This window comes from Ambystoma mexicanum, chromosome 11, assembly GCF_040938575.1.
Source record: "Ambystoma mexicanum isolate Mex_15411 chromosome 11, UKY_AmexF1_1, whole genome shotgun sequence".
NCBI lineage: Eukaryota > Metazoa > Chordata > Amphibia > Caudata > Ambystomatidae > Ambystoma > Ambystoma mexicanum.
The window spans coordinates 633,414,771-633,428,815 of record NC_090934.1 but is presented as its reverse complement, the minus strand read 5'-3'; the positions used below and the strand labels follow the sequence as shown (position 1 = coordinate 633,428,815).

Sequence of the window (14,045 nt, the reverse complement as noted above, 5' to 3'; positions counted from 1 at the left end):
CAAATAGCACACAAAAATGTCAACTGTATGTCCGTAATGCCAACTGTTGCAAGCTGTTGCAAATTCAATGAAACAATGTTGGAAAAAGAAATGCAACCAATAATTGAAATTTGCTCCACAGATAAATTGGACGTACATGGTATGGCACTACCCATGTGTGAACAAGCCACAACAAGACAACATACCTTAGAAAATCCAACACAGCTGGTTTGGATAAAATATTAAAATTATCCTTAAACTGTAGAGAAATGCTTAAAAGTAACGTTGACGTGGAGCAAGGACTAGTTAATGGCGCTCAAGGTACAGTTTTTGGCTTTCAAACATACCCACGTGACAACAACATTCAGTTTGTCAATATTCTCTTTGACAAACTTTCAGAAGTAAAAAGGATAGGGCGCTCAACAGCTCGATTCCTTCTTTTCAAAGACATGTATGTACGCAGCTAACAATTTTCTCTAACTCTAGCATATGCAGTCACCATTCACAAATCACAAGGTCTTACCCTAGATAAAGCATTGATAGATATGGGGAACACAGTCCTTAAAAAGGCATGAGCTACGTAGCACTATCACGCTTAAGTACACTTGACGGTCTATTTCTAATCAACTTTGATGCAAGTAAAATAAACGCTGATATTCCTTGCATTTTAGAATACAATAGACTACGTTCACTATACACCCCCCATCTAAAAACATATCCTGTTCCAATAAAAGGAAAACGTTGTAAAAGAAAACTAATTCAAACTAAATGCAACAGGATCTCACTGCAAATCCTCCAAAGAGAGTAAAGGAAGCTAATACTTCATCAATTACAACAACCAAAGAAGACTCTATTACTCAAAGTAACTGAGGTACATCTTCAAAGAAGCAACACACACGCCGAAAAAATGACTTGGGCACAGAACTATCTGGTCCATTCACATTTTCAAATATAACTGCTGTAAATTGCTACGTAAATGTAGCAATCAATATTCTATTTCAATTGCCACCAATTGTTGACAACATTTACTTACACAGTACAGATCAATTGTGTTTGCAAATGTTAGTCCTTCATAGAAACACAACCAACAAACCTGACAACACATATAGTGTTCATGGGATAAGACAAGAATTGGACTACTCTGCTGGAATGGTGAAATTCACTAAACTCACAAGAAGATCCACAATAATGTCTAATGTACTTACTACAAGTACTGGAAAACAAAACATACCTATAAATGAAATCTTCCAGATTTCATACATGTGAAAACATACATGCACTAAATTCCCGATAAGCGCTTTGTGTATGCATCCATACCTAATTGTGAATCCATTCCATTTCAGCAACTTGTACAAAATGCAAACCATGGTAGATTATGTACTACCTGCAATTCATATAATCGCTCCACCTTAATAATACAAACACATAGTAATAGTAAATATGTAATACTATTGTTTATACGTTACAATGCAGATGGTACCAAAAACAACTGCAAGTTGACTGGATTCACATATTGTCAAGTATCACTTGGTAAGAAAACCTTCACAACTATAGGTATAATCTACCATACAGAAGCCACAACCAATGCAGGTAACTACACTGCATGTATAAAAAAGAAATCTGGATGGTTAGAATGTAATTAAAGTACCATTACTCTAAAGCAGAGAGTACCAGCAAATCTTACAAACACTTATTTAATCTTCTTAAAACCAAAATTTAATAACTAATGTATACTTAAACATTAACAAGTCTTCAATTAAAAAAAATATAAACAGTTAGAATACTCCAACAGGTATCTAACTGCCACAAGCTTCTATAACAACCAAACAGATACATCAATACCACTAAATTATAACAAGAAATAAACAGTTAGAATACGCCAACATGTATCTAACTGCCCCAAGAATCTGCAACAACCCAACAGATAGATTAGCAACTTGAGAATATAAATAAAAAACTATAACCAGTTAGAATTCGACAACAGATATCAAACAATCTGCAACACGCCAACAGATAGAACATTAGCCAGAAACAACAAGTGAACACTGAAAACAAACAAACAAATATACTGTAGCATAACAAAAAAGTTTTTTTTTAATCCAACATGGATTTTTTTCCCACAGACCCACTAATTTAAAAAACAAACACAGAAATTGAGCAAATTGCTCAGTACACTGGTTTGTAAAATACTAAATATGAGGGTTGAATAAAAGCTGAAATGTCTATTTTGCAAAGTAATAAGTCTCTATAAAATACCTACACTAACGTGATCTTTTCTATTATCACAGAAATTGAAAAAGAATGTCTGCTCCAGTTACCCAACTCATGGAAAAAATATATCCAATCACAAAAAATCAAACAGTAAGTATATTCTAATAGAACGCATAAATACTGCTGCATAACAGAACCATTGATATGGTGTACCTATTATAGGTACACACTATGCTTTTAGTATGGAGCTCATAATAGGGGAATCTGATTAACAGTGTATTATTTATGAGATGAAATTTCCTGCATCATTTGTATTAATTAGTAAACATAAAAAAGACCGGGCTGCTACACCCTTTTGAAGAGCAGCAAATGCATCAGTGGGATTGTTGCATCAGTGGCTTGTTCTTCCACAGACAGATACCCCTTCTAGGCAATTACCTACAGCAACATTATCTGGAAGCGGATACCTTCACTTAACCATTGTCTTGCCACATCTCTCACACCAACAGTATGCTCCCCCCTTGCAAAACCCTTCACTGGCATAGGTAATTCCTTGGTGATGGCCCCAACTATGCCAGTGCCTTTCTTTCTTGCCTGTTCCTCTCCTGGTCAAGCCGTTGTCATCCACCACTCTGCCCTAATTCCACAAAGTCTGCCTGAGTGCCCCTGAGTGCCCTTTGAGGTATTTGCTTCATTAAGAAGTTATGGCTGAACAGTGTGATGCTGCCTTTCATGATGCAGATGAGATTGATACACTAGTCACCTTTTATTAAATCGGTAATACAAAGACATGTCACCATTTTGAGCATTGCCAATATTAAAATAACATGTGTACAGGAAAGACCAAAGGCTCTCTACAGTAATGTCTGTGTTTGTGGTCTGGTGGTATACTTCTCTGACAGATGAGTTGACTGGAGGGAGCAATAGTGTACTACAAATCTGCCCCTGCAATGAGGAATTGTGAGATACACTTCTATCCGGGCAGCCCTACAATACAATAATGATAGTGAGATGCAGCGTGAGCGCACACGCTCGCGTGGGTGTGTGCGTGTGTGTGTAAGTCTGAATGTCACTTTACATAATTTCTTATGCAACCCCAATGGAATTCACAATGCACTCTCATTCTGATCATGCAACGTCTGCTAGTTTTGTTATTTTACTGTCAAGAATATATTATTTCTTTAAACATTCTACAATGTCAACAGGTGCCACACTTAGACAAATCTGCGAATGTTAGCATGCTAAAGGTCAGGTAACCCACTAACCAATATAAGCTCAAACTCTGCATACTTATCTCACTCAAAAAACTCACACAACCATCTCTCGCACAACAAGCCGCAAGCACTTCACAACACTGCAACAACACATACGCCAGAACAACAGCACACGCGGACTAACACCGATCCAATAGCCGCACCAAAGCTCAGCATCTGGTGTATACCGAACTGAAGCTGCCTACAGAACACCACTCCTCTGACTATCCTACTCCCTCGTCACCTTACTAACTCATCCCTCCTTATCATTTACAGATCCGCCAGAGCGCCTGGGGACCAATTCTGTTGGTGCGCGGTACAAATACCTTTAACATTTAACATTTAAGATTCTGAAATGTATTCACTCATTCATTTGCAATTTAGCAATTCACTATGGAAACCAGGAAACTCTTTTCTCTGTGAGCTTGATGGATTGAACAAGAAAACTGGTGGGGGGGAGCGAGGGAGGGCACGTAACACTCCCGTGATTGCCGAACCGTTGCTGTCCACTAAAGACAATCCTGAGGAAGTTCTGGGCATCTTCCACCACATTGATCACTTCATTTTCTCAAAAATGCTCTTTGCCAAAGATCCATAGGCAAGAATCAGTTTAACGTGCAACAGAATGATGCATGACCTGTAACCAATACCCTGCGCTCTGCACAACTCTTGGAGCGGGGAAAGTAAACAGAGGAGCGCACAATTGGAGGCAAACATGAATAGGCAGTGGGGCACGGCAGATAGCAAAATTGATGTTTAAGGGACAGCACCCCACTGTCTGAAGACAAACAGAAAGAACGGACACAATGGCAGAGAATTGCAGCACCAAAAGGAGCTTAGGAAATTCATTGAACAGAAATGCTTTGGAAAATGGCCAGAGGGCAAGAAAAGTAAGGGCGGGAGGCTGACTGATCCCAATGGAGGGATCCAGAAAGGGGGGACTAGAAAAAGGGAAGAAGACAATGACATGGTTAATGAGGGAAGGGAATCTGCCCCTCTAGAAATGAACAGTAACCCATGTTCAACAATGCAACAGTCAACACAAGTTAACACGTGGTGATTTTTCAGAGAAGCATTGTGAAGCAAGACACGTGACTAATTCTTTTCATCAAAATGTAATGACAGGTTCTGTGATCATAAAGAGACGATGGCGCTTTAATCAAAGGGCGTACTAGTCTCCCGAGTCCCGTGACACCCGAGAGGTACCAGTGCCGCCTACAATACTTTACATGACACAGAGGGACTCGTGACACCCGAGAGGTACCAGTGCCCGCCTACAATGCTTTAAATGACGCAGACCATCATTATCGATGACACCCATAAAAGGGATACAAGTTTATCAGAGCGTGCGTGACATATGCTGCTCTCCATAAATCCTTTCAAATACTTATTTAAAGGTTTGTAAGCGGAAGTGATCCTTCGTTAGTAGTCCGGACATGTGGTAAGGGTTTGTGATATCATTGAATGATTCAATTGATACATCAATACATTCGTTTGTGGGCAAGAATGAAGGAGCTTGAGAGTTACACACTGTTTCGCTGGTAGAGTATATTTGCGTACTTGTTTATATGAAAGAATGGAATGATGTTTTTATCACCAAGCATTGAGATGTGTGAAAGAAAGGGAGAGAATGTGTGAATGTGTGAGTATAAAAGGGCTCCCACTGATGTTGTATTGGTATAACAGCAGCATAACATATTTAGTTTCCAAGATATGCTGAATGCAAGGCAACTTCAACTCGTATAGCGATGTGAAACAGTCGTGTGCACACTAACAAATTATTAATCCCTTCAGCTCAACGATGTCCCTGTATTCTCAACTCAATCACGTAAGGTGAAGGCATGTTCCAATCAAAAATTCAGCACTTTCGCAAATAAATGGAAATGTGTACTCCTCATTCTGTAAACATTGGACACATCAATAACGCATATTATATTTATGCATTATATATTTAATATTTTCATTGTTAAACACTACAGGGATACCTTCATTTCCATCTTCTTTCAGCAACTAGAAGCAGGAGGAATCAGCACAAAGTATTATATGATTATTATCATCGTCAATCCATACATTGTATCGAAGTGACATCATCTGATTTTGTCAACTTCCACTGAGAAAGAAACGCGAAGGACTGCAACTCGGGAAAATCTCATGTTTTATAGATTTTCACTGATAAGGCAAATAAGGCAGTACTAAACAATCCCGTTGTTTAATAAAACATATTATTATTATTATTATTATCAATAATAATAATAATAATTAACATATAAAACGAGACTGAATATTTTGGGTGGCAAAAAACAACATGTTGGTCACTTTGGACATTACACTGTAATTTTTGCATTACAGTTTGATTAGTTAGTGATGAAATATGTACAAGTTAATGTGTTTTATTTTTATACAAAAGGGGTAGAATCAAAACAAATCTTCCATGGAATACTGCAAACATTAACATAACAGTTATATCTATATAGCAGTCTTAACACAATGTTCATGAAAAAATAAATACATAAATAAATAAATAAAACACATTAAATGAAGAACAACTTTAAATCATGAAAGTGTGTCACAACAATGTCCCATCAAATGATGAAATATGAAGGTATGAATATTGAAGGTACCTTCAATTGGAAAACTAGACTCTAAATTCAATTTAGAATTCAAATGTTCTTCAACTGGACAACTAAGTCTGCAATAGTACTAACAAGATATTAGTGAATTAAAAATCAAATTGTCTGTACATAATCCGTTTAGAAGTGAGTGAGTAGAACCAACTACTAGTGCACTCTAGTCTGGCAGATAGGTAGGCGAGCTGCACAGCTGGAACCTTGAGGTTCTACTCCCAACCCCAATAGAAGTGTATGAGAGAATGGCAGGTTGGTGCTAGTTTTTTGTGCTAGCCTTAGCGTTATAAATGAATTAATCATATGCTTAGTCAACACAAGAAAAGGTTTAATTTTCAATGCTCGATGAACCACTTCAGCCAACACGTGTTTCGACACTTGGTCTTTGTAAGGCTTATAGTAGAACAGAATCAGAAAAAGTCACAGTGTGAAATAATTGCATAAAAAATACTGAAATTATCAATACATACTATGGTTAGGGTAAGAGGGCCGAGGACAGGAAAAGCAAAAGATGGCAATGTGGCTAAAAATCATTCAAAACATATGGGTTGATCATACAATACATTTAGTAACTTAGTAAACAATGTTTTCATTTTCTATCAAGTGCATAAGTTGTTGTGGACTGATGTCATAAGAGCTCTCATATGTTCTTTATGCAATGAAAAAAGCTTGTCGCTCTTTTCCTTACTTAAGGAGCCCTCCAGCCTCTTTTCCTTTGCAGCTGCAGAGCAGGTGTAAGTGGCTCTAGGTCACCTGGCCTAAGCACCACCCACCTTCTTAGCCCTGCCTCTTCCTTCCTGCTCTTAACTCTTAGATCAAGGGCGTCTCTCGCCCAGGTGTCCAAAGAAAAGGGCATTTCCTGTTTGGACCTGTTCGCACCAGGAGGATCCAGGTTCTGACCCCTGCTAAGACAGCAGGTAAGCATGCACCAACATGTGTTTACACCCTCTGTCCCCACAGGCCATCCCCACCCTCTCTGGTCCCCCTGTGTTTTTCCCTTGTGCCCCCCTTCCTGCACACATGAGTCTGTCCTGATACATTATGGTTTCACCATCACCGTCTTGTGGCCAATGCGGATTATACTTTCATGGACTTCATTCATTCACAGTGCGTCACCCTTTCTCAACTCTCATGCTGGACTTCCTTTGCATCTTGTACTCATGGTGGCCCTGAATCATGCTGTTCCTATCTTCATCTTGGATCCTGGCTTGCAACATTATGTGTTACTACTGACTTCTGCAATTGTATTCACTCTCCCCTCTTGCTTCTCCACTCATTTTTGACTGCTTACTCTCTGTTCTCTCCCCGCCTCCCCTCTCCCTTTTCCTATCTCCTCCCCTCCACCCCTTATTTTCTTCTATGCACTTACTCTATCAGAATTGTTCCTGGATCTAGTATGATAGCAACCTCATCTGTCGTTCCCCCATCGCTTTACTGTCCCCCCCACCCCTCCAGCATTATCTGATACGTTGTCAGGCCTAGTGCGATAGTCATTTGTTTTGTTCCTCCCCTCCTTTCTGCACCCCTCTCCCTCACCTTTTGTTTTCCTCCGGCTCTACTAGAAATGTCTTCAGGCCTAGTACAGTAGTTGCCTGTCTGTTTCCATTTCCTTCCCACTCTCCCCCTCCCTTCCTTATCTATGCACTTGCACTATCTGAAATGTCGTCAGGCTGAGTACGATAGTTAATTTCACATCCTTACTGTGCATCGCCAGTAAGAATGTCATTGTATTTTGCCTTGTTCCCTCCCTTGCCTTGAAGCGCTTTGAAACACATTGTGTATAGGGGATATAAATAAACTATCATATCATATCATATACAGTCCCAAACTCAATTAACAGATTTTATATTGAAGTTGGTACATTAATTAGAGGTAATTAGAGGGGACTTCGGTATACCTTTCAATTAAATAATAGATAAATCGATGTAAACCATTAATACCTTGATTGAGAGGCCTTATGACTTGGTAAACATGACCCAAGAATTAAAAGGAACTGATATTTGGAAGGAATTGCACTCAGGAGAAAGATAAAAATGCATACTTTGCCCAAGTACATTGATTTTGCAAAAGAGGGAGGAATTTCAGCTGATGTAATCCCTTGATCAATTTAATGAACGATTCCATCCAGCTGCAGCAGTCATTGTGGATTCAATTTCAAATAGCCTACGAGTATATTTATGAAAAAGCAACAGTGGTCTAGTTTGGAGCAGAACACTTGGACACCTTTACATTATTGGAGTGAGGGAAAATATTTTCGCCTGGCTTTCAATCATAAGAAGGCCAGGATAGACTTGATGACGTCTCTTGAAAAAAAGAAAAACATTCCAACACAGTACAGCAGATTGTTAAAATGTTTTTTTTTTAAAGGCGAACACTCCAAAAACTGAACTGACAAGCCCATGTGACTGAGAAATCACATATTTTCTGTTGAAAGCAAACAATTTACTCACTACTCTCGTTCCAGAAAGCATACCAAATATTAGCCCTCATTGGGGATTCAGGGAAGCTATGTGGAAGAGGGATAACACATTAAGCATTCTGTACAAAGACTCTTCAGGGCAGCCTGAAAGTTTAAAATACCAAAAATACTGAAGATCTACAGAACTCCCTTGAGGCTGACATTACACATTCTGAAGTAGACACCGTAATCATATACATGCATAAAAACTAATCTCTGGGGCCGGATGGCCACTCAGCTAAAAATATATTAAATCACAACACATTTTAGGCACCCACATGGTTAGCCTCTTTAACACATTGCACGCCTCTGGTGGGGTTACCTTGTCGGTGGGCAAATCCTCTTTATCATTAACTTGGACAATTGGAAAATATGCTCTGTTGTGTTAGTTTTATAATCCTAAAGAGATTTGAAATGATGATGCTGGAATCTGTTCTAAAGAGTGGGATAACAGGGGTGCGCCGTTGCTGCCTCTGTTATTGAGTGCTGACCAATCCGTTTTTATCCAATGTAGACAAAATCCATATAGCCTCAGAAGTGTTGTAAATTCAACCCATTGAGCCAAGCATCGCTCACCTTTCTAGCTGTCAAATTGGAAAGAGCACTAGGCAAAGTTATTTAAATTATTTATTTTGTCTTCTTTGCATGTTTCATTAAACACATTGAAGTGAGCTATATCAAACCATGCAAAAACTATATTTTAATTCACTCTCTCTATGGAGGCACTTGTGCAAAGCATATGTGAACACATCATCACTAAGGGGCCACATATTGCAACTACTCGCAAAATGCTTTATTTGCTAATCATGAAGTTTTTATTCCATAATATGTAATGGTTTCGATTCACCCGCTAAAGATAGAATTAGATAAAATTGACAGTACTTCATATTAAAAAAAAAAAGATAATCATTTTGGGGCATTCTAAGCAAGTGGACTGGGAAGACTGGGCTGGTTGACACTAAGGGGATCTCTGAGGGCTCTCTCGACCCCACATGTTATGTTCTAGTTGTAGTATGTTATGTTTATTTATATCATGCACTACTGCCATTTCCTTGGTCTCCAGACTCTCTTGTGGCTCTGTAAGGTAAATTGGTGTTGCCTGGTTAAGAACTAATAGACATAAGGAAGTATACGACATATGTTTTGCTCATTTATGGATGCATGTAGAGCTAGGAGTATCTTGATCTTGCATCTGTACGTGTGTGCTTTGTTTTGAATACTGGATACGTATTGTGTCCAGATTTGTGGCATCAAGTGTTTGTGTTGTTTGGTGTGGGAGGCTATTGGTTTTTTTGAGTTGGTTTCAGAGCGATGTGTGTAATGGGTCTTTAGCAGGGTGTTTCACCAGCCCAACTGGGCGTGTGTGGTATGTGTGGTGAGGGAGTGTGCTAGAGAAAATGGAAATAGTCTGTTTTGGGTGTTCTCTGGATATTGTGCAGCAATTCTAGTTTTATTTTGCAAGGCAATTCCCTCACAGTTACTTTATTTGGGCTAGGGTTTCAATGCCTTAGTGGATGAGGTTTGTGCATTGCAGGGGTTGATGTGACCTGATCATGAGGATGGCCGTTGTGGGCTTGTTGGTGGTCTGTTGTTTATCTTGCCGAGCTGAATAACTGTGTTTCTAGCCATTTCCTGAAAGTTATGTGGTCCTGCGTCATCCTGATTTCCTTTAGGATCGAATTCTATAGTTTGGCTATGAGAATGGAGAAGACTGTTCCTCTGAATTTAGTTTTCTTGAAGTGTCATGTAATGTGAGCCGTTGTGACAAATTAGATCCTGCCCTGGAAAAGTACATGGATCAGCAGAGGCTAAAATGACCACTCAGCCCTCACACTGGTACACGTCAAGAGCCAACACAATCATAAAGGTAAAACAGGCACAATTAAGAGATATGTCTCCCTTCGCCTTGTGTAGTAACATGGACCATGGGATGGCCATACTCTAAGAAAGAAACCATAACAGGGTCAGAAATGACTTTCCCATTATTTGTGCCTGTCCGTGTGCCTGTTTCAAATGGTGCAGAGGGATGCCCCTCATTTTTGGCTGTTTCAAAGTGTATCCCATTTATGAATTCAGAATGCGCTTTGAAATGTTCAGAAACGCCAAGGGGGGAATAAGGGCATCATTCAGCTGCCCTCGGTGAATTGGGCTGACACTTAGGAATGAATGCAAGACATATTAACCCACTTGATACATGAACATTGGAAGTGGCCAATGTGGTGGCCAGAAGCGTTGCTAGGGGGGTGCTGAGGGTGCTATAGCCCAGCGTCTTTTGGTTGTAGCCCCGGATAAAAGCCCTGGGACTACAACCAACATGCTTACTAGGCCCGAGTCCTGACAGTCCTGACATTAGTGTAGCCCCAGAACTTTTCCAGACTTAGCACCACCCCTGGTGGTGGCTGACAACAGCCACTGCAAACAAATGGCACAGTGCATTTGTAACATGACCCTATAACTCTGGAGACATACAGATTAGAAACAAATAACTTTCTTTTTCCCTAATGCAAATGTGCTTTTGTTTAGTTGTGGTCCTGGAGATGATGAGAACGTATGAGCACGGATATGTTCTACGTTTCCTGACATGCTTTACGTCTGCCACCCTTTGACCCCTCTTTTGAGATTCCATGTGCAAATGCAATGTTTGTATTTAGGACTTTCTAGTGAGAAAGTTCCGTGCCAGGGACATGTGCATGTGAAATGTCGTGAACCCCATTGCTTTTTCAGGTGCATTGTGCATCACGCGGCCATTGCTCTCTGTGTCTATGTGCAAGGGATCCCATGCAATCACAAGGTCCGGAGACAATTAGCTCCTATGCACACCATTCTTTGTAAAACAGACCATTTGCTGTCGGATGTGTAATATGCATTAATCCTCAAATAAATATGGGAGTCCTTTCCGAGACAATGGGCCTGATTTACAAACCTTTTCCAATGGGATTGCACCAGTGTAAAACGTTTTTGAAAATCAGGCCCTTTCTCTTTAAGTAATCGGACTGGAAATGTAAGGTTTCAAGAAAGCTGCCGATTGTCAGTGAGGGAACTGTTTGACTCGGCTTCCAGAGAAGGACAGCTCCGTGTGCTCTGCCCTTTGCTTGAATCCACTACAAAGTTCTGCATGTGTCCAACCACCCACTCCCTTTAACAAGGGCGCTCAATGAAATGTCCCTAACATTGGATATGGTATCATTAAATATGATCTATATAGCCGTAACATTCTACCTAGCTACTTATCCAGTGTCAGTTGGTGCACTGCTTACATGCGTCACACCTCTAATAGATGCTGATATTTGATAGTGCTTGATGTTTGTATAGGGTGGGTGATTGTATTTCATGTTATTTGAATTCATTTTACTGATCTCTGGGTGGGGCATATTTATTCTCAACACAAGCTAAAATATGCCTGAGTGGACAGGGGGTGCGGTTGCCAAGGGATATGCTTTTAGGTTAAAAGCCACTATAACATGTTCACACTGTGAGTATTTCTTGTTGTATTCACCTTCAGTTTAGATCATTGGTCAGGTCTGTTCTCGTATGGCTGTCATGATGCAGAACTGAATCCCTGGACTTATTTGTAAATGCTACCTTATCTAATTCTTTAATTTCCTATCTTGATCATGCAGTCAAAAAAGATCCAGGCTCAACTGAAGGACCTCCGGTATGGAAAAAAGGATTTGATGTTCAAGGTACGTTTAATTCCCAGAACCTTCTGAAATATCATTTACCGTAAACACATCATTAAAATATATGTGAATGCTGTTTCCTGCATCAGTTGTTGTTGTGCCACGGCTTTCATTTCGAAACTGTCAACTGAGTGAGCGCAGCTGAAAAGACTGATTGGCCGACTTGAGAATCATAATGCATTTGCTAAAAGACCCTCTGCCTTAAGAATCAAATTGCTTTTAAAAGGGGCTCTCATCTTTGTCAAATATATTCCCAATGCTTTTAAATACGCTCAACGTTATTTTCCGGTACTTTTAGAGTAAGTGCAATGCATTAAGACCATAATTGAAATAGATCAATGTCCTTTGAAAAATACTTATGCATAATTTCACACGGCTGTGAGACATATTTTACAGTATGACCTAGATTATATGTTTAATAACCTTTTTTCCTCTCCCTGCTGATCATGGTGTATTTGATTAACAATGATGAGAACTTGTGTCATTGTGTTTTAACCTGAAACCTTTAACAGACATGGCCAAAGTAAATGTCTGCAGTTTGTGGTTGCTCAGTATGCCAACATAAACTTGATTAAATATGACCCTTGGACCTCAGAGGTCATTTTGGTGTGACGCACACATCCATAAAGTGTGCAACACTATGGTCGACTCTTAGGACACACGTGGAACCTGTTTTTTTAAGACTCTCACGTTAATTCATCCCTTTCTTGGGCCTAATGGGTATATTTGGCAGGTTCATTCAGCCAGAAAAAAGCTGATTCGTTGGGTTTGCTCTGCCAATGAGAAGCCCCACATCTCTTAAAGGCAGTTGGAGGCTTCCTACAATTCCTTTTCACTTTCTTTTCTAATGTTGTTGTTGATAGGCTGAGGCTGACGGGGACTATGTTAGAAGGAATAGGTTTAAGAGTTTAGAGCTGCTTTAGGAGCACTTTCGAGAGGCAGGTGTTTCATTGCTGTCTGTCTAGTGTTCTTTGGAGTATCGGTTTTGTCCATTTGTATAACTTTTAGCCTGCTTAGTGTTTGCATAGTGCTTTGTTATTTTCCCCCACATAGAGAAGGTACAAAAAAAAATCTTGGCAAATTCTTGTCCTCTTTCTCTGTTGTTTCCCTTGAAAAACATCATGTCCCCAATCCTATCATTCAAAACACATATACCAAATCACAGTTCCTCCTGTGTGTTCACTGTCGTTGCTTGTCCTTCCACTGGCTGCTGTATTGCGTTGTCCAATCGAGAACTATTGTTTTATAAAAGTGAAATACTCGGCTGTACTTCACTTCGCCAAAATAACTTTTGTGGGGAAGTCAATGTAGGTAGTGGCCATGTAGTTATGGTTAAGTTGCTGTTTCCATAGGAAGAGCACTTTTTGGGCAGCTTATAACTTCATAACTTCACTCCCCCTGGACGAATCCTCACCAAACTTTGCAAAAAAAGTATATGGCCCACTCTGAGATATATATATATATATATATATATATATATATATATATATATATATATATATATATATATATATATATATGTGTAAATTAAGGGGTACGAGGTACAGAGGTACAGGGCATGGGGAATACGGGACAGAAGGATAGGGGTAAAGTGGTGCAATGGTGACACCACCCTTTTGAAAAGAAAGTTATTTTTTTGAAGTGTAGTACGCCGATAAAGCAACATAGAACAGTTCTAATTTATTGGTATGGTTTTGTTTGCCCAATTTCCACTACTCTGTCGACCTGATGTGAAAATGATGCTTGCAATGCTGAGAAGGGAATAAAGTGGAATTGAAGGAGGAAGAGGATTCACCTATTATTGATTGGGGTGGGGAGTGAAACAGTTGTACGGTCTATT

The 14,045-nt window shown here is 39.6% G+C and overlaps 1 protein-coding gene across 3 annotated transcripts in view; it reads left to right on the top strand.

The window, feature by feature from the left end:
- LUZP2 (leucine zipper protein 2) overlaps positions 1–14,045 on the top strand; it is a 1,804,399-nt gene that overhangs the window by 1,390,222 nt on the left and 400,132 nt on the right. For 2 of the 3 annotated variants that reach the window (XM_069623501.1, XM_069623499.1), the window contains exon 7: positions 12,137–12,208. In XM_069623501.1, coding sequence (XP_069479602.1) covers positions 12,137–12,208 — 72 coding nt within the window. The remainder of the gene's footprint in view (positions 1–12,136; positions 12,209–14,045) is intronic. The other variant, XM_069623500.1, reaches the window with a different exon arrangement.